This window comes from Salvelinus fontinalis, chromosome 25, assembly GCF_029448725.1.
Source record: "Salvelinus fontinalis isolate EN_2023a chromosome 25, ASM2944872v1, whole genome shotgun sequence".
Classification (NCBI taxonomy): domain Eukaryota; kingdom Metazoa; phylum Chordata; class Actinopteri; order Salmoniformes; family Salmonidae; genus Salvelinus; species Salvelinus fontinalis.
In genome coordinates, this window is record NC_074689.1 from 36,582,437 (window position 1) to 36,604,070 (window position 21,634).

Genomic DNA, 21,634 nt, shown 5'->3' on the forward strand with positions numbered 1-21,634 from the left:
AAGAGGAGAGACAAGGTAGGAGGGTTAGGGGAGAAGAGGAGAGACAAGGTAGGAGGGTTAGGGGAGAGAGGAGAGACAAGGTAGGAGGGTTAGCGGAGGAGAGGAGAGACAAGGTAGGAGGGTTAGGGGAGGAGAGGAGAGACAAGGTAGGAGGGTTAGGGGAGGAGAGAGGAGAGGCAAGGTAGGAAGTTGAGGAGAGGAGACTAAAGTAGAGAAGAGAAATACATGTCAATTCAGGGCAGTTATACAGTACAGTATATTATCTGTGTTCCTCACCTGGCATCTGATAGCTGTATGGAGCCTGGCCCGTCTGAGGGGTGCTGAAACCAGAGCTGTAGCTGAGGAAGCCTGCCTGTCCAGGGGATTGGGACTGGCTCAGTCCGCCCTCTGTCTTTATGCCTGCCCATAATGGACCTGAATCAGTTAGTAACACCACATTGGTTTGATGCACACACAACTCACTGCTGTCAGACAACTCTAAACCAAGCACTTTGAGTCATATCTTTATCTCTATGTTAAAAGCTATTTAGTATTATATTAAATAGAGCTAGCTTTATAATAAATACAACTAAATATATTAGTATTGTTATCTTTATTATTGTCTCTGTTAACTGAATAATTTTACCAGTAGGACAGATTTAAAAAAATCTGTCTGCTAGTAACTGTTATAATTTATATATTGATAATACACCTAATCCACACTTCAGAATCTACAGTCTTTTGTAATCCCCAAGTCAGAATCAACTGTAGTTTGTAATCCCCAAGTCAGAATCAACTGTAGTTTGTAATCCTCACTTCAGAATCAACTGTAGTTTGTAATCCCCAAATCAGAATCAACTGTAGTTTGTAATCCTCACTTCAGAATCAACTGTCGTTTGTAATCCCCAAGTCAGAATCAACTGTAGTTTGTAATCCTCACTTCAGAATCAACTGTTGTTTGTAACACCCAAGTCAGAATCAACTGTCGTTTGTAATCCCCAAGTCAGAATCAACTGTAGTTTGTAATCCCCAAGTCAGAATCAACTGTAGTTTGTAATCCTCACTTCAGAATCAACTGTAGTTTGTAATCCCCAAATCAGAATCAACTGTAGTTTGTAATCCTCACTTCAGAATCAACTGTCGTTTGTAATCCCCAAGTCAGAATCAACTGTAGTTTGTAATCCTCACTTCAGAATCAACTGTAGTTTGGGGGTTTAAAAATGAACAGACTAATGTAGATTGAAGTTATACAAGAAATATGACGTAGTAAAGCATGTGTGAATTACGTAGCGTGTTTGAATGACGTAGCATGTTTGAATAACGTAGCATGTTTGAATAACGTAGCATGTTTGAATGACGTAGCATGTTTGAATTACGTAGCGTGTGTGAATGACGTAGCATGTTTGAATTACGTAGCATGTGTGAATGACGTAGCATGTTTGAATGACGTAGCATGTTTGAATAACGTAGCGTGTTTGAATTACGTAGCATGTTTGAATAACGTAGCATGTTTGAATAACGTAGCATGTTTGAATGACGTAGCATGTGTGAATGACGTAGCATGTTTGAATAACGTAGCATGTGTGAATAACGTAGCGTGTTTGAATGACGTAGCATGTGTGAATGACGTAGCATGTTTGAATAACGTAGCGTGTTTGAATAACGTAGCATGTGTGAATAACGTAGCATGTGTGAATAACGTAGCGTGTTTGAATAACGTAGCGTGTTTGAATAACGTAGCATGTGTGAATAACGTAGCATGTGTGAATAACGTAGCGTGTTTGAATAACGTAGCATGTGTGAATAACGTAGCGTGTTTGAATGACGTAGCATGTTTGAATAACGTAGCGTGTGTGAATAACGTAGCGTGTTTGAATAACGTAGCATGTTTGAATAACGTAGCGTGTGTGAATAACGTAGCATGTGTGAATAACGTAGCGTGTGTGAATAACGTAGCATGTGTGAATAACGTAGCGTGTGTGAATAACGTAGCGTGTGTGAATAACGTAGCGTGTGTGAATAACGTAGCATGTGTGAATAACGTAGCGTGTGTGAATAACGTAGCATGTTTGAATAACGTAGCGTGTGTGAATAACGTAGCATGTGTGAATAACGTAGCGTGTGTGAATAACGTAGCATGTGTGAATAACGTAGCGTGTGTGAATAACGTAGCATGTTTCAATAACGTAGCGTGTTTGAATGACTAAAAGATGGACGATCTCTGAATTATTGCACAAGTAATAAAAACAACACACTTGCTACTAGTGTTTGTTATTAGTCCAACTGCCGGTCGGTTATTTTGACTCAAACTCAACCTCTTTCCTATGCCATGGCAGGTCCACTACCACTCAAATAAACACTCTGTGCGTTCCAAATGGCATGCTATTCTCTATATACTGTAGTGCACTACTTTTCACCAGAAGTAGTGCACTACAGTATATAGAGAATAGGGGATAGGGTATCATTGTGATGCATGTTCTAAATTCCTGGTCATATTGGACATTCTGTGGGGGGGGGGGGGGGGGGGGGGGGGGTCAAGGCCTTCTAAACATCTTCGGACAAATAGAGAACATGGTTATGTACTTGGCTGTTTCGTTCCTATGATGCCTGAAGACACCATTTGTTTTGTCGTTGTTATTTTTGAAATGTATATTGGTAATCGTTCCCGATCTGACTGAATAGGTTGATAAGCACATTTGTTTTTTTTTGTATTTGATGGTTGCGGGACATTTGGTGCCGTCACAAACCAACGACTCGTAGCGTAGTTCTAGGTCTCCTTTTGTTTAATCGTGGGAACTGTTTGTCCTGAGCTACGTGTTTATTGGCAATACCCCGGCGAAGAGCTGTATAGCGCGTCGTATTACCAAGACTACACAACTAGCATGCCATTTCAATATGAACAGACAAATGTAGATTGAAGTTATACAAGAAATATGACGTAGTAAAGCATGTGTGAATGACGTAGCATATTATTATAATATTAGTTATATTAGTTCTTATTCAGCTAATAATATGTTCCTACTAGTAAATTCCTACCCATGGGGAATATGAAGATCATTCTCAACAGCAGCACTTAAGGTCATTAACCATGCATTGCATTCGCTTTGTCAAAAGAGCAAAAGTACTTGCATTAAGGAGTATTGATACTGTAGTAGGGTTAGAGGGTAAGAGAAAAACACATATATATATATATATATATATAACCAAGACTAGTCTATATATATATTATATATATATTATATATAATTATAATGATATATATATATTATTAGCTGAATAAGAACTAATATTATAATATTATGAACATCATAACCTTACTTTGAATTAGAACAGGAACAATATAAAGATGAATCCTTATGAAAATAAAGTCTATTTACAGAGCCTTCATAAAGTATTCATTCTCCTTGACTTGTTCCACATGTTGTTGAAAACATGTTTGAAAATGTATTGACAATTAAATAGAGAAATATCAAATTTACATAACAATCACCTTTGGCAGCGATTACAACTGTGAGTCTTTCTGGGTAAGTCTCTAAGAGATTTCCAAACCTGTATTGGAATAATATTTGCAGAATATTCTTTAAAAAATTATTCAAGCTCTGTCAAGATGGTTGTTGATCATTGCTAGACAGCTATTTTCAAGTCTTGCCATAGATTTCCAAGCTTATTTAAGTCAACATTGTAATTAGGCCATTCAGGAACATTCAACGTTATATTATATACACTCCAGTGTATATTTGGCCTTGTGTCTTACGTTATTGTCCTGCTGAAAGGTGAATTTGTCTCCCAGTGTCTGGTGGAAAGCAGACTGAACCAGGTTTCATTGATACACCATTCAAAGTGTAATTAATAACTTCACCACGCTCAAAGGGATATTCAATGTCTGCTTTTTTTTATTTTTTTACCCATCTACCAATAGGTGCCCTTCTTTGTGAGGCATTGGAAAACCTCCCTGGTCTTTGTGGTTGAATCTGTGTTTGAAATTCACTGCTTGACTGAGGGACCTTACAGATAATTGTATGTGGGATGCAGATACGATGTAGTCATTCAAACATCATGTTAAACACTAGTATTGCACACAGAGTGAGTAACTTATTACGTGACTTGGTAAACACATGTTTAGTCCTGAACTTATTTAGGCTTGTTATAACAAATAGCTTGAATACTTATTGACTTAAGACATTTCAGCTTTTCATTTATTATTAATTTGTAAAAAATGTCTAAAAACACAATTCCCACTTTGACATGATGTAGTATTGTGGTGTAGTCCAGTGATACACCATCTCAATGAAATCCATTTTAAACTCTGGCTGTAACGCATCCAAATACTGTCTGAGGGCCCTGATCTTTATCATACATAGACATATTATTATCACATTTTATTCTATATTACAAAGATACGTGTAATATAGCTAACTATAAGTAATATAAGGGTATTTGCATGTGTGGCATGAGGTGCCCTGATGATACGAACACATCTAGTACATAGAAATGGAAGTGACGGGTTTGTAATGTAAAGGTCCTGTAACATTCAGAGGCATGGGTTTGGCCTGTGCTTACCATAGGCAGGGATCCCGTAGGGTTGTCCAGGCTGGGGGTAGCTAGCATAGGCTGCGGCCTGCTGCATTCCTGAGGTGTACTGTGTCTGACCGTACGCAGCCATATTCTGGGATGAAGGAGTAGGGAGAATATGTGGATACGGTCTGCTATTTCAGAAAAGAAACAAGGACAAGAGAGAGAGTGAGAGAGAGAGAGAGAGAGAGAGAGAGATAAAGAGAGAGAGAGACAGAGAGAGAGAGAGAGAGAGAGATAAAGAGAGAGAGAGAGAGAGAGAGAGAGAGAGAGAGAGAGAGAGAGAGAGAGAGAAAGAAAGAGAGAGAGAGAGAGAGAGAGAGAGAGAGAGAGAGAGAGAGAGAGAAAGAGAGAGAGAGACAGAGAGATAAAGAGAAATAAATAAAATGAAAGAAAGAGAGAAAAAAGGAAGAAAGAAAGAGAGAAAGGAGGAACATATTTTACCAAACACAAAAAACCATAACAATACGGACACATTCTTTGTGTTTCTGCTACATAATGTTACATAGTGGTCAGAAGCTCGTAAAGAGAGATAGTAATTAGTACAGGAGTAGGACTAGCATTAGCAAAATAAGAAGTATACGTCGCAAAGGACATTTTTATAAGATAATAATTACAACTGATTTTGTAAGTGCACAAACTGCAGACATCCAGGCAAAACAAAGCAGGTAGAAACGTCCACATCTAGCAGCAGGATCTAATGAAAGGGACCAAACGTCCACATCTAGCAGCAGGATCTAATTAAAGGGACCAAACGTCCACATCTAGCAGCAGGATCTAATTAAAGGGACCAAACGTCCACATCTAGCAGCAGGATCTAATTAAAGGGACCAAATGTCCACATCTAGCAGCAGGATCTAATTAAAGGGACCAAACGTCCACATCTAGCAGCAGGATCTAATTAAAGGGACCAAACGTCCACATCTAGCAGCAGGATCTAATTAAAGGGACCAAACGTCCACATCTAGCAACAGGATCTAATTAAAGGGACCAAACGTCCACATCTAGCAACAGGATCTAATTAAAGGGACCAAACGTCCACATCTAGCAGCAGGATCTAATTAAAGGGACCAAACGTCCACATCTAGCAGCAGGATCTAATTAAAGGGACCAAACGTCCACATCTAGCAGCAGGATCTAATTAAAGGGACCAAATGAAGTTGGATGCCGTTTATTTTCTAAAGCAAAATAAAAGAAGCCTTACTTGGAAGGGTAAATCTGCGAGGAGAACTGGTGTGTTTGTCTTGGGCTGTAGCCACTGGTTCCAATAACTGAGAGAGTTGAAAAGAAAGGAGGGGGGCAAGAACATATTTCAACATTAAAGATATAAGGTAAATATTATCTTTCGCCAACAGAACTTCTGGATTCCTAGGAAAGTGTAATTGCGTTGCGTTACTCCATTTATTTCCCCAACCTTATTTAAGGTTTAAAACCCGGAGCGCAATAATGAAGAACAAATAATCAGATAAAAACCCTATTGGGTTTATTCTGCTGACCAGCGTATATTCTGTGTGTATCTCTGGCTGTATCCAAAATGGCACCCCACAAAATGATACTTCAGCTGTCCCCATAGGAGAACCCTTTTTAGTTCCAGGTAGAACCCTTTTGGGTTCTACATGGAATCCAAAAGTGTTCTACCTGGAACCAAAAAGAGTTCTCATATGGGACAGCCGAAGAAACATTCTGGAACCCTTTTTTTCTAAGAGTGTAAGGAATAGGGTGCTATTTGGGATATAGCCTCTGTGAGATACTTTGGCGCTGCCATGACGACAGCCAGGCTGGCGTAAACACACTCAGAATGGTCTGAATCAATGTGGGCCTGTTGCCTGGGGCCTGTCCCAAATGGAACCCTATTCCCTTATAGCGCACTACTTTTGACCAGGGCCCGTACGTAGGGAATAGTGTGCCGTTTGGAATCCATCCCCAGGCTTCAAGGCCAGGCCAGGACCAAATTGAAAGTGATTGCTTGTAACTAGCGCCGCTACCACATTATCATTCCTTCATGAAACACACGGCCATATCACTGTGGATCCACTTCCTAATCAACGTTTTTCAACACACACACACAAACCTACTGCGACCACGGCTATATTTTCACGTTGTCTTTGCACTTTAGTAAAGGCTATTTTAAGTCAGTGCATAGTGTATAGTTTTGAGTAAAAATCTTTTTAAATTCTTTTTTGTTACAATAACACACCAAATGTAACACCAAATGTACAGTTATGGTTTTCGAAATTATAATAATTTTTATATATATATTTCCATTCATCTTTAGAAACAATAAATACAGCTAGTAAATTTAACACGGTCAAAATCAGGTGTGAAATGCAACACATGAAAAAATACTGATCATTTACAAAAAAAAGAAACATAGAAAAGCCAGTAATGATAAACATAATCTTAGTCTTGCAATTGAAATCTGTTAAACCAGTCCCAAAGCCCTAGTCCCATAGTATAGAAAGCCTCCTGAGTGGCGCAGCGGTCTAAGGCACTGCATCTCAGTGCTAGAGGCGTCACTACAGACCCTGGATCGATCCCAGGCTGTATCACAGCGGTCTAAGGCACTGCATCTCAGTGCTAGAGGCGTCACTACAGACCCTGGATCGATCCCAGGCTGTATCACAGCGGTCTAAGGCACTGCATCTCAGTGCTAGAGGCGTCACTACAGACCCTGGATCGATCCCAGGCTGTATCACAGCGGTCTAAGGCACTGCATCTCAGTGCTAGAGGCGTCACTACAGACCCTGGATCGATCCCAGGCTGTATCACAGCGGTCTAAGGCACTGCATCTCAGTGCTAGAGGCGTCACTACAGACCCTGGATCGATCCCAGGCTGTATCACAGCGGTCTAAGGCACTGCATCTCAGTGCTAGAGGCGTCACTACAGTTACTACCTGTATGTAACTGTATGTAACTGTAACTGTATGTAACTGTATGTAACTGTAACTGTATGTAACTGTATGTAACTGTATGTAACTGAATGTAACTGTATGTAACTGTAACTGTATGTAACTGTATGTAACTGTAACTGTATGTAACTGTATGTAACTGTATGTAACTGTATGTACCTGTGTGTAACTGTATGTAACTGTATGTAACTGTAACTGTATGTAACTGTATGTAACTGTAACTGTATGTAACTGAATGTAACTGTATGTAACTGAATGTAACTGTAACTGTATGTAACTGTATGTAACTGTATGTAACTGTAACTGTATGTAACTGTAACTGTATGTAACTGTATGTAACTGTAACTATGTAACTGTATGTAACTGTAACTGTATGTAACTGTAACTGTATGTAACTGTAACTGTATGTAACTGTATGTAACTGTAACTATGTAACTGTATGTAACTGTAACTGTATGTAAATGTAACTGTATGTAACTGTAACTGTATGTAACTGTATGTAACTGTATGTAACTGAATGTAACTGTATGTAACTGTATGTAACTGTAACTGTATGTACCTGTATGTAACTGTAACTGTATGTAACTGTATGTAACTGTATGTAACTGTATGTAACTGTATGTGACTGTATGTAACTGTATGTAACTGTATGTAACTGAATGTAACTGTATGTAACTGTATGTAACTGTATGTAACTGTAACTGTATGTAACTGTAACTGTATGTAACTGTATGTAACTGTATGTGACTGTATGTAACTGTAACTGTATGTAACTGTAACTGTATGTAACTGTAACTGTATGTAACTGTAACTGTATGTAACTGTATGTAACTGTATGTACCTGTATGTGACTGTATGAACTGTATGTAACTGTAACTGTATGTAACTGTATGTAACTGTAACTGCATGTAACTGTATGTAACTGTAACTATGTAACAGTATGTAACTGTAACTATGTAACTGTACATGTATGTAACTGTATGTAACTGTATGTAACTGTAACTGTATGTAATTGTAACTGCATGTAACTGTAACTGTATGTAACTGTAACTATGTAACTGTACATGTATGTAACTGTATGTAACTGTATGTAACTGTAACTGTATGTAACTGTATGTAACTGAATGTAACTGTAACTCTATGTAACTGTAACTGTATGTAACTGTAACTGTATGTAACTGAATGTAACTGTAACTGAATGTAACTGTAACTATGTAACTGTATGTAACTGTAACTGTATGTAACTGTATGTAACTGTAACTGAATGTAACTGTAACTATGTAACTGAATGTAACTGTAACTGTATGTAACTGTAACTGTATGTAACTGTATGTAACTGAATATAACTGTAACTGTATGTAACTGTAACTGTATGTAACTGTAACTGTATGTAACTGAATGTAACTGTAACTGTATGTAAATGTAACTGTATGTAACTGCATGTAACTGTATGTAACTGTAACTGTATGTAACTGTAACTGTATGTAACTGAAACTGTATGTAACTGTAACTGTATGTAACTGTAACTGCAAGTAACTGTAACTGTATGTAACTGAATGTAACTGTAACTGTATGTAAATGTAACTGTATGTAACTGCATGTAACTGTATGTAACTGTAACTGTATGTAACTGTAACTGCAAGTAACTGAATGTAACTGTAACTGTATGTAACTGTAACTATGTAACTGTAACTGTATGTAACTGTAACTGTATGTACCTGTATGTAACTGTATGTAACTGAATGTAACTGTAACTGTATGGAACTGTATGTAACTGAATGTAACTGTAACTGTATGTAACTGTAACTGTATGTAACTGAATGTAACTGTAACTGTATGTAACTGTATGTAACTGTAACTATGTAACTGTAACTGTATGTAACTGTATGTAACTGTAACTGTATGTAACTGTAACTGTAACTGTATGTAACTGTAACTGTATGTAACTGAATGTAACTGTAACTGTATGTAACTGTATGTAACTGTAACTGTATGTAACTGTAACTGTATGTAACTGTAACTGTATGTAACTGTAACTGTATGTAACTGAATGTAACTGTAACTGAATGTAACTGTAACTGTATGTAACTGTAACTGTATGTAACTGTAACTGTATGTAACTGTAACTGTATGTAACTGAATGTAACTGTAACTGTATGTAACTGTAACTATGTAACTGTAACTGTATGTAACTGTAACTGTATGTAACTGTATGTAACTGTAACTGTATGTAACTGTATGTAACTGTAACTGTATGTAACTGTAACTATGTAACTGTAACTGTATGTAACTGTAACTGTATGTAACTGTATGTAACTGTAACTGTATGTAACTGTATGTAACTGTAACTGTATGTAACTGTAACTATGTAACTGTAACTGTATGTAACTGTATGTAACTGTAACTGTATGTAACTGTAACTGTATGTAACTGAATGTAACTGTAACTGTATGTAACTGTAACTGAATGTAACTGTAACTGTATATAACTGTAACTGTATGTAACTGTAACTGAATGTAACTGAATGTAACTGTAACTGTATGTAACTGAATGTAACTGTAACTGTATGTAACTGTAACTATGTAACTGTAACTGTATGTAACTGTAACTGTATGTAACTGTATGTAACTGTAACTGTATGTAACTGTATGTAACTGTAACTGTATGTAACTGTAACTATGTAACTGTAACTGTATGTAACTGTATGTAACTGTAACTGTATGTAACTGTAACTGTATGTAACTGAATGTAACTGTAACTGTATGTAACTGTAACTGAATGTAACTGTAACTGTATATAACTGTAACTGTATGTAACTGTAACTGAATGTAACTGAATGTAACTGTAACTGTATATAACTGTAACTGTATGTAACTGAATGTAACTGTAACTGTATGTAACTGTAACTGAATGTAACTGTAACTGTATGTAACTGTAACTGAATGTAACTGTAACTGTATATAACTGTAACTGTATGTAACTGTAACTGTATATAACTGTAACTGTATGTAACTGAATATAACTGTAACTGTATGTAACTGTAACTGAATGTAACTGTAACTGTATGTAACTGCATGTAACTGTATGTAACTCTATGTAACTGTATGTAACTGTAACTGTATATAACTGTAACTGTAAGTAACTGTAACTGCATGTAACTGTAACTGTATATAACTGTAACTGTATGTAACTGTATGTAACTGTATATAACTGTATGTAACTGTAACTGTAACTGTATGTAACTGTATATAACTGTATATAACTGTATGTAACTGTATATAACTGTATGTAACTGTATATAACTGTATGTAACTGTATGTAACTGTATATAACTGTATGTAACTGTATGTAACTGTATATAACTGTATGTAACTGTATATAACTGTATATAACTGTATATAACTGTATGTAACTGTATGTAACTGTATATAACTGTATGTAACTGTATATAACTGTATGTAACTGTATATAACTGTATGTAACTGTATATAACTGTATGTAACTGTAACTGTAAATGTAACTGTAAGGCCCCAGGGAAACATTGTTATTATTATTGAACACTTTTCTCACATCATCATCAGCACCTGCTACCACACACACACACACACACACACACACACACACACACACACACACACACACACACACACACACACACACACACACACACACACACACACACACACACACACACACACACACCTCCCCCCTCCGGCTAGGTTCCCCTCCCCTGAGGGTCCAGGGGTGTAAAGTAACTAAATGTCATTAATATTGTCAAAGACAGAAGTGATTTATGGGAGGGGAGCGTTAACGTATCGGGTACTGAGTTAAACAGCTCTAGAAATAAGGCAGAATTAGCAGCATGGTTACTGAGGTGATGTTTAACTATACTGGTAGTGAGGTGATGTTTAATTATACTGGTAGTGAGGTGATGTTTAATTATACTGGTAGTGAGGTGATGTTTAATTATACTGGTAGTGAGGTGATGTTTAATTATACTGGGTAGTGAGGTGATGTTTAATTATACTGGTAGTGAGGTGATGTTTAATTATACTGGTACTGAGGTGATGTTTAATTATACTGGGTAGTGAGGTGATGTTTAATTATACTGGTAGTGAGGTGATGTTTAATTATACTGGTAGTGAGGTGATGTTTAATTATACTGGTACTGAGGTGATGTTTAATTATACTGGTAGTGAGGTGATGTTTAATTATACTGGTAGTGAGGTGATGTTTAATTATACTGGTAGTGAGGTGATGTTTAATTATACTGGTAGTGAGGTGATGTTTAATTATACTGGGTACTGAGGTGATGTTTAATTATACTGGTAGTGAGGTGATGTTTAATTATACTGGGTAGTGAGGTGATGTTTAATTATACTGGGTAGTGAGGTGATGTTTAATTATACTGGTACTGAGGTGATGTTTAATTATACTGGTAGTGAGGTGATGTTTAATTATACTGGTAGTGAGGTGATGTTTAATTATACTGGTAGTGAGGTGATGTTTAATTATACTGGGTAGTGAGGTGATGTTTAATTATACTGGTACTGAGAGGATGTTTAATTATACTGGTACTGAGGTGATGTTTAATTATACTGGTAGTGAGGTGATGTTTAATAATACTGGTACTGAGGTGATGTTTAACTATACTGGTAGTGAGGTGATGTTTAATTATACTGGTACTGAGGTGATGTTTAATTATACTGGTAGTGAGGTGATGTTTAATTATACTGGTAGTGAGGTGATGTTTAATTATACTGGTACTGAGGTGATGTTTAATTATACTGGTAGTGAGGTGATGTTTAATTATACTGGGTAGTGAGGTGATGTTTAATTATACTGGGTAGTGAGGTGATGTTTAATTATACTGGGTAGTGAGGTGATGTTTAATTATACTGGGTAGTGAGGTGATGTTTAATTATACTGGTACTGAGGTGATGTTTAATTATACTGGTAGTGAGGGGATGTTTAATTATACTGGTAGTGAGGTGATGTTTAATTATACTGGTACTGAGGTGATGTTTAATTATACTGGTACTGAGGTGATGTTTAATTATACTGGTACTGAGGTGATGTTTAATTATACTGGTAGTGAGGTGATGTTTAATTATACTGGGTAGTGAGGTGATGTTTAATTATACTGGTACTGAGGTGATGTTTAATTATACTGGGTAGTGAGGTGATGTTTAATTATACTGGTAGTGAGGTGATGTTTAATTATACTGGGTAGTGAGGTGATGTTTAATAATACTGGTACTGAGGTGATGTTTAATTATACTGGTAGTGAGGTGATGTTTAATTATACTGGTAGTGAGGTGATGTTTAATAATACTGGTAGTGAGGTGATGTTTAATTATACTGGTAGTGAGGTGATGTTTAACTATACTGGGTAGTGAGGGGATGTTTAATTATACTGGGTAGTGAGGTGATGTTTAATTATACTGGGTAGTGAGGGGATGTTTAATTATACTGGGTAGTGAGGTGATGTTTAATTATACTGGTACTGAGGTGATGTTTAATTATACTGGTAGTGAGGTGATGTTTAATTATACTGGGTAGTGAGGTGATGTTTAATTATACTGGTACTGAGGTGATGTTTAATTATACTGGGTAGTGAGGTGATGTTTAATTATACTGGTAGTGAGGTGATGTTTAATTATACTGGTAGTGAGGGGATGTTTAATTATACTGGGTAGTGAGGTGATGTTTAATTATACTGGGTAGTGAGGTGATGTTTAATTATACTGGGTAGTGAGGTGATGTTTAATTATACTGGTACTGAGGTGATGTTTAATTATACTGGGTAGTGAGGTGATGTTTAATTATACTGGTACTGAGGTGATGTTTAATTATACTGGGTAGTGAGGTGATGTTTAACTATACTGGGTAGTGAGGGGATGTTTAATTATACTGGTAGTGAGGTGATGTTTAATTATACTGGTAGTGAGGTGATGTTTAATTATACTGGTAGTGAGGTGATGTTTAATTATACTGGTAGTGAGAGGATGTTTAATTATACTGGTAGTGAGGTGATGTTTAATTATACTGGTAGTGAGGTGATGTTTAATTATACTGGGTAGTGAGGTGATGTTTAATTATACTGGTACTGAGAGGATGTTTAATTATACTGGTAGTGAGAGGATGTTTAATTATACTGGTAGTGAGAGGATGTTTAATTATACTGGTAGTGAGGTGATGTTTAATTATACTGGTAGTGAGGTGATGTTTAATTATACTGGGTAGTGAGGTGATGTTTAATTATACTGGTAGTGAGGTGATGTTTAATTATACTGGTAGTGAGGTGATGTTTAATAATACTGGTAGTGAGGTGATGTTTAATTATACTGGGTAGTGAGGTGATGTTTAATTATACTGGTAGTGAGGTGATGTTTAATAATACTGGTAGTGAGGTGATGTTTAATTATACTGGGTAGTGAGGTGATGTTTAATAATACTGGTAGTGAGGTGATGTTTAATTATACTGGTACTGAGGTGATGTTTAATTATACTGGTAGTGAGGTGATGTTTAATTATACTGGTAGTGAGGTGATGTTTAATTATACTGGTAGTGAGGTGATGTTTAATTATACTGGGTAGTGAGGTGATGTTTAATTATACTGGTAGTGAGGTGATGTTTAATTATACTGGTACTGAGGTGATGTTTAATTATACTGGGTAGTGAGGTGATGTTTAATTATACTGGTAGTGAGGTGATGTTTAATTATACTGGTAGTGAGGTGATGTTTAATTATACTGGGTAGTGAGGTGATGTTTAATTATACTGGTAGTGAGGTGATGTTTAATTATACTGGTAGTGAGGGGATGTTTAATTATACTGGTAGTGAGAGGATGTTTAATTATACTGGGTACTGAGGTGATGTTTAATTATACTGGTACTGAGAGGATGTTTAATTATACTGGTACTGAGGTGATGTTTAATTATACTGGTAGTGAGGTGATGTTTAATTATACTGGTAGTGAGGGGATGTTTAATTATACTGGTAGTGAGAGGATGTTTAATTATACTGGGTACTGAGGTGATGTTTAATTATACTGGTACTGAGAGGATGTTTAATTATACTGGTACTGAGGTGATGTTTAATTATACTGGTAGTGAGGTGATGTTTAATTATACTGGTACTGAGAGGATGTTTAATTATACTGGTAGTGAGGTGATGTTTAATTATACTGGGTACTGAGGTGATGTTTAATTATACTGGTACTGAGAGGATGTTTAATTATACTGGTACTGAGGTGATGTTTAATTATACTGGTAGTGAGGTGATGTTTAATTATACTGGGTAGTGAGGTGATGTTTAATTATACTGGGTAGTGAGGTGATGTTTAATTATACTGGGTAGTGAGGTGATGTTTAATTATACTGGGTAGTGAGGTGATGTTTAATTATACTGGTAGTGAGGGGATGTTTAATTATACTGGTAGTGAGGTGATGTTTAATTATACTGGTAGTGAGGTGATGTTTAATTATACTGGTAGTGAGGTGATGTTTAACTATACTGGGTAGTGAGGTGATGTTTAACTATACTGGGTAGTGAGGTGTGATGGTTCCTTGTGCAGCAGTGTGAGCGGGAGCGTTAGTGAGGTGATGTGTAGCGGAGTTGGAAAAGATGACCATATATTGCTTACATACAACATGAGTTTGATACAGGTCAGGCTGAGGAAACAGGAAACCAGATCATTCTCCTGCTCTGCTATTCACGCAAAATATTTTATTTTATGCGGCACGCAAACACACACACACACACACACACACACACACACACACACACACACACACACACACACACACACACACACACACACACACACGGGTCCCCCTCCCGTCTCACCTGATCCTGAGAAGCTGTCTAGGGAGGCGTCGGCTACTGGGGTGGTGATGTCACTGCTGCTCATTGGTTCTGTTTTAACTGGGGACAAAGACAACACACACACCATCAGCACACACACACACACCATCAGCACACACACACACACACACAAACCATGAGCACACACACACCATCGACACACACACACACACACACACACACACACACACACACACACACACACACACACACACACACACACACACACACACACACACACACACACACACACACACACACACACACACCATAGACACACACACACACACCATCGACACACACACGCACACCACAACTGCCACTATAGCTGGTGGGTTTAGTTGTCTGGGATGTCTTTGACCATACACCCAGAACTACACCAGAACTACAGTGGAACTACAGTGGAACTACAGTGGAACTACAGTGGAACTACAGTGGAATGTGTTGTAAACAATACTGGAGTGGAATGCAAGAGGGGAAATACTTGACTAATATTCGTCACAACTTTTACATTCTGTTCCTTTAGACTAGAGCCGAATCGTTTTTTTCAAAATGTCATTTATAATAATAACGTTTGTTGGATTAATTTTAGGGATCATTTACATGTAATTATATGGGATTAACATGCTCCTAGGCGTAGATTACGATAAATTATCTCTCAATACTTTTAAGAACTTTCGAGGAAAATAAAACATTTGCCTAATTGTTAATCAATTAAACCAACAAAAAGAGACCTTCCTCATTTCAACCTGTTGACTTAACTATGAATAAAACCAAACCATAATTTAACAGCTTTTCTATGTACAGTACTGTCTATTCATTTGTTCACCATCCACAGTTTGAGCATACACTGTTACAACAGTGAATTGAATAGTAACAGGCAATCGACAGCCCGTCAATACATTTTGAACCCATCAATCAATCAAAGTAATCAATCAATTAATATATAATTAACATGATATGCAATTAACATAATAATTAATGTTCACTAATTACTGTATGGCTTACCCCAGGTTATAATGTAGCGTCAGGGGAAAGATAGGTAAACACAGTCAATAGTAGGAGGATACTGGTGTAAAATGGCCCCTGCATGGAGAGGGAGTCAGTCTGCATGGACGTGCAAATACGATTGAAATGTCAAGACAATATAGTGTGTATAAAATCTGTTTTAAGAACTGTAGCAAATGGAGCGTGACCCCATGCCCCGCTGAGCCTCTCAGAGTTATAACACTGATAGCTCAGTGGAGAGGATTTTACAGTTATCTGACAGCTAGGGAATCTTTGAAATCAATCCATTTCACATCAGGCAGCAAGCAGGCTTTGGGATGGGAAGGGGGCAAAACAAATTCACATCATGTGGGTAAAGGGAGTCATGCTCTATGTGTCTCTATCTCTCATGGTTTTAAAGAAGCTTTTCCCTGTCATGTTTTACTTTGATCATTCTGCTGAGGAATTGTTGACGAGAGAGTGGGAGGGAGAGTTGGAGGGAGAGAGGGAGGGAGAGCGGGAGTCAGAGCAGGAGGGAGAGTATGAGGGAGAGGGAGAGAAAGCAGGAGAGTGGGAGGGAAAGTTGGAGGGAGAGAGGGAGGGAGAGTGGGAGGGAGAGGGAGAGTAGGAGGGAGAGTAGGAGGGAGAGTGGGAGGGAGAGGGAGAGTAGGATGGAGAGGGAGAGGGAGAGTAGGAGGGAGAGTGGGAGGGAGAGTGGGAGGGAGAGTAGGAGGGAGAGTAGGAGGGAGAGTGGGAGGGAGAGGGAGAGTAGGAGGGAGAGGGATAGGGAGAGTAGGAGGGAGAGTGGGAGGGAGAGTGGGAGGGAGAGTAGGAGGGAGAGTAGGAGGGAGAGGGAGAGGGAGAGTGGGAGAGTAGAAGGGAGAGTAGGAGGGAGAGTAGGAGGGAGAGTAGGAGGGAGAGGGAGAGTAGAAGGGAGAGTGGGAGGGAGAGTGGGAGGGAGAGTAGGAGGGAGAGTAGGAGGGAGAGTAGGAGGGAGAGTAGGAGGGAGAGGGAGAGGGAGAGTGAGTAGGAGGGAGAGTAGGAGGGAGAGGGAGAGTAGGAGGGAGAGTAGGAGGGAGAGGGAGAGTAGGAGGGAGAGTAGGAGGGAGAGTATGAGGGAGAGGGAGAGAAGGCAGGAGAGTAGGAGGCAGAGTGGGAGGGAGAGTAGAAGGGAGAGTAGGAGGGAGAGGGAGAGTAGGAGGGAGAGTAGGAGTCCGAGCAGGAGGGAGAGTGGGAGGCAGAGTGGGAGGAAGAGTGGGAGGGAGAGGGAGAGCAGGAGGGAGAGTGGGAGAGAGAGTGGGAGGGAGAGTAGGAGGGAGAGTAGGAGTCCGAGCAGGAGGGAGAGTGGGAGGGAGAGGGAGAGTGGGAGGAAGAGTGGGAGGGAGAGTAGGAGGCAGAGTGGGAGGGAGAGTAGGAGGCAGAGTGGGAGGGAGAGTGGGAGGGAGAGGGAGAGTGGGAGGAAGAGTGGGAGGGAGAGCGGGAGGGAGAGTAGGAGGCAGAGTGGGAGGGAGAGGGAGAGTAGAAGGCAAAGTAGGAGGGAGAGTGGGAGGGAGAGGGAGAGTGGGAGGAAGAGTGGGAGGAAGAGTGGGAGGGAGAGCGGGAGGGAGAGTAGGAGGCAGAGTGGGAGGGAGAGGGAGAGCAGGAGGGAGAGTGGGAGAGAGAGTGGGAGGGAGAGTAGGAGGGAGAGTAGGAGTCCGAGCAGGAGGGAGAGTGGGAGGGAGAGGGAGAGTGGGAGGAAGAGTGGGAGGGAGAGTAGGAGGCAGAGTGGGAGGGAGAGTAGGAGGCAGAGTGGGAGGGAGAGTGGGAGGGAGAGGGAGAGTGGGAGGAAGAGTGGGAGGGAGAGCGGGAGGGAGAGTAGGAGGCAGAGTGGGAGGGAGAGGGAGAGTAGAAGGCAAAGTAGGAGGGAGAGTGGGAGGGAGAGGGAGAGTGGGAGGAAGAGTGGGAGGGAGAGCGGGAGGGAGAGGGAGAGTAGAAGGCAGAGTAGGAGGGAGAGTGGGAGGGAGAGGGAGAGTGGGAGGAAGAGTGGGAGGGAGAGTATGAGGGAGAGGGAGAGAAGGCAGGAGAGTAGGAGGCAGAGTGGGAGGGAGAGTAGAAGGGAGAGTAGGAGGGAGAGGGAGAGTAGGAGGGAGAGTAGGAGGGAGAGTATGAGGGAGAGGGAGAGAAGGCAGGAGAGTAGGAGGCAGAGTGGGAGGGAGAGTAGAAGGGAGAGTAGGAGGGAGAGGGAGAGTAGGAGGGAGAGTAGGAGTCCGAGCAGGAGGGAGAGTGGGAGGCAGAGTGGGAGGAAGAGTGGGAGGGAGAGCGGGAGGGAGAGTAGGAGGCAGAGTGGGAGGGAGAGGGAGAGTAGAAGGCAAAGTAGGAGGGAGACTAGGAGGGAGAGGGAGAGTGGGAGGAAGAGTGGGAGGGAGAGCGGGAGGGAGAGTAGGAGGCAGAGTGGGAGGGAGAGGGAGAGCAGGAGGGAGAGTGGGAGAGAGAGTGGGAGGGAGAGTAGGAGGGAGAGTAGGAGTCCGAGCAGGAGGGAGAGTGGGAGGGAGAGGGAGAGTGGGAGGAAGAGTGGGAGGGAGAGTAGGAGGCAGAGTGGGAGGGAGAGTGGGAGGGAGAGGGAGAGTGGGAGGAAGAGTGGGAGGGAGAGCGGGAGGGAGAGTAGGAGGCAGAGTGGGAGGGAGAGGGAGAGTAGAAGGCAGAGTGGGAGGGAGAGTAGGAGGCAGAGTGGGAGGGAGAGTGGGAGGGAGAGGGAGAGTAGGAGGCAGAGTGGGAGGGAGAGGGAGAGTAGAAGGCAGAGTGGGAGGGAGAGTAGGAGGCAGAGTGGGAGGGAGAGTGGGAGGGAGAGGGAGAGTAGGAGGCAGAGTGGGAGGGAGAGTAGGAGGCAGAGTGGGAGGGAGAGTGGGAGGAAGAGTGGGAGGGAGAGCGGGAGGGAGAGTAGGAGGCAGAGTGGGAGGGAGAGGGAGAGTAGAAGGCAGAGTGGGAGGGAGAGTAGGAGGCAGAGTGGGAGGGAGAGTAGGAGGCAGAGTGGGAGGGAGAGTGGGAGGAAGAGTGGGAGGGAGAGCGGGAGGGAGAGTAGGAGGCAGAGTGGGAGGGAGAGGGAGAGTAGAAGGCAGAGTGGGAGGGAGAGGGAGAGTGGGAGGGAGAGTGGGAGGAAGAGTGGGAGGGAGAGCGGGAGGGAGAGTAGGAGGCAGAGTGGGAGGGAGAGGGAGAGTAGAAGGCAGAGTAGGAGGGAGAGTGGGAGGGAGAGGGAGAGTGGGAGGAAGAGTGGGAGGAAGAGTGGGAGGGAGAGCGGGAGGGAGAGTAGGAGGCAGAGTGGGAGGGAGAGTAGGAGGGAGAGTAGGAGGGAGAGTAGGAGGGAGAGTAGGAGGGAGAGCGGGAGGGAGAGCGGGAGGGAGAGTAGGAGGGAGAGTAGGAGGGAGAGTAGGAGGGAGAGTAGGAGGGAGAGTAGGAGGGAGAGCGGGAGGGAGAGGGTTTTTGGAATAACACATTTAGGTAGAGATAATACAATACAGATACATAGGATGTGTGTGAGTGTGTGTGTGAGTGTGTGTGAGTGTGTGTGTGTGAGTGTGTGTGAGTGTGTGTGTGTAGGTATACTAGCTAACATAATGCGGGGACATCGTGGTGTAACACTGCATGCACAGACTAGAGGTCCCACTCAGGTGTTCACAGAGAAGCACACAATGATCCACCGTGTAACACAGCATGGAACAACGTCCGAAAGGACTCAAATCAAACAATGCACGGTGCCCACAGGGTCCACAACCAGCCAGTCTCAAACCATGCTTCACACACATCAACAAAACACTAGCGCAACAACTACATAACAACTACATAACGCCATGAAAGGCACAATAGTTGAAGAAACTATTGAGAATTTAAAAAAAATAGATGTGTTATCTATTGAGAACAATTAATTAATTGGATATTTTCAATTAAAGTAGTAAAAAAAAAAAGAGTAAAAAGCACAAAGTGTTTTCTTTTTCTCCTCTCTTTCTTGTCTTTTCTAAGTTGAAACACCAAGTATTGTCCTTTCATTGTTGTCCCCACCAGAGGTGTACCGACCTGCAGCCGACTGTGAGCTAGAGCTTAACAACCAGTCAGCTGTGGTGAGCATTGTGATGTTATCGCCTATATGGGAAACAGAGAATAGGATACATGACAATCTGACTTCACCACGCTCTGACGACAGGCTCTTTTGTCCCGCAGAGGACAAATTACACCCTACTCCCTGTGGAGAGCACTGCTTTTGTCAAACAATCGGTCAAAAGTAGTGCACTACATATATATATATAGTGTATAGGGTGCAATTTGGGACGCGCAGACACTCCCTAAAACCGCAAGAAATAGTTATTTGTCATTTTCCTATCAAGATGACATTTTTTAAGGTAGACTTTGAAGTGCATGTGCGGGTTTGTAATAGGGCCCTGCTAGCGACGTAGGTTCAACGAGAGAGAGTGGTGGTTTGAGACGACACAACAAAGCCTACTCACCTGAGTCAATAGGGACACGTAGAAATGTACAAACCACATGCAAAACTACAACCCATTTTCATACCGTGAGCTTTTGAATAATTACACGGGTGCTTAAATATACTGCTAATAGTTCCTCTGTAAACACAGAGACAATAGCATCGGATTTACAAAGCAGATCGTTTTCATATCGTTTTCATATCTAGATCAAATACAGGGGGGCCTTTTTAAATGGTGTATTAAAACCCCAATGCAGTAAGTCTATAAGCCATCAGGTCACCAGTAGGTTTCCATGTTATTCAGGACTACAGAGAAGTAGACTGGAGGAAAGCAGTAGTACCTCGGCTGTCATTGTTGACTTCACCTTTTGGAAATGGAAAACAGATCATGAGTTCAACGGGGTAGCACCTGGAGACGTTTTATTGCCATTCAGGCATTTCACAACTTAGCAGAGGCATAAAACGCTACACAGGAGGAGGTGAGGTTAAATTAAAAAAAAGTCCCCTCTATCTCTACTCTGCTTTGAGACCCGTACAAACTTAAATTGTACAACTGATGAAGCTACAACGCAATTGGTACAATGGTTGTGATACAGCAGAGTTTATTTTCTGCACAAAAAATAATCACAAGATGGGATATAATAAGCACTACATTTTCCGTGCAGGCTAACTCTCCGTTGTAGAGGCTAACTCTCCGTTGTAGAGGCTAACTCTCCGTTGTAGAGGCTAACTCTCCGTTGTAGAGGCTAACTCTCCGTTGTAGAGGCTAACTCTCCGTTGTATCACACAAATATCATTTTGTACCACAGCCATTGTGTCAAGTTTGAAAGTTTTACATTGGTTTTTTACCTGATTGTCTACAG

General features: G+C 40.8%; 1 protein-coding gene across 14 annotated transcripts in view; it reads right to left on the reverse strand.

Moving 5' to 3' along the window:
* Positions 1 to 21,634, reverse strand: part of eya1 (EYA transcriptional coactivator and phosphatase 1) — a 159,215-nt gene that overhangs the window by 117,291 nt on the left and 20,290 nt on the right. For 4 of the 14 annotated variants that reach the window (XM_055882164.1, XM_055882159.1, XM_055882160.1 and 1 more), the window contains exons 3-7: positions 20,366 to 20,431; positions 15,314 to 15,382; positions 5,756 to 5,822; positions 4,540 to 4,685; positions 277 to 414 (exon numbers count right to left, since the gene is read on the reverse strand). In XM_055882164.1, the coding sequence (XP_055738139.1) occupies positions 277 to 414; positions 4,540 to 4,685; positions 5,756 to 5,822; positions 15,314 to 15,382; positions 20,366 to 20,431 (486 nt within the window). Of the gene's footprint in view, positions 1 to 276; positions 415 to 4,539; positions 4,686 to 5,755; positions 5,823 to 15,313; positions 15,392 to 20,365; positions 20,432 to 21,634 lie in introns of all 14 variants that reach the window. The other 10 variants (XM_055882168.1, XM_055882163.1, XM_055882172.1 and 7 more) reach the window with 7 other exon arrangements.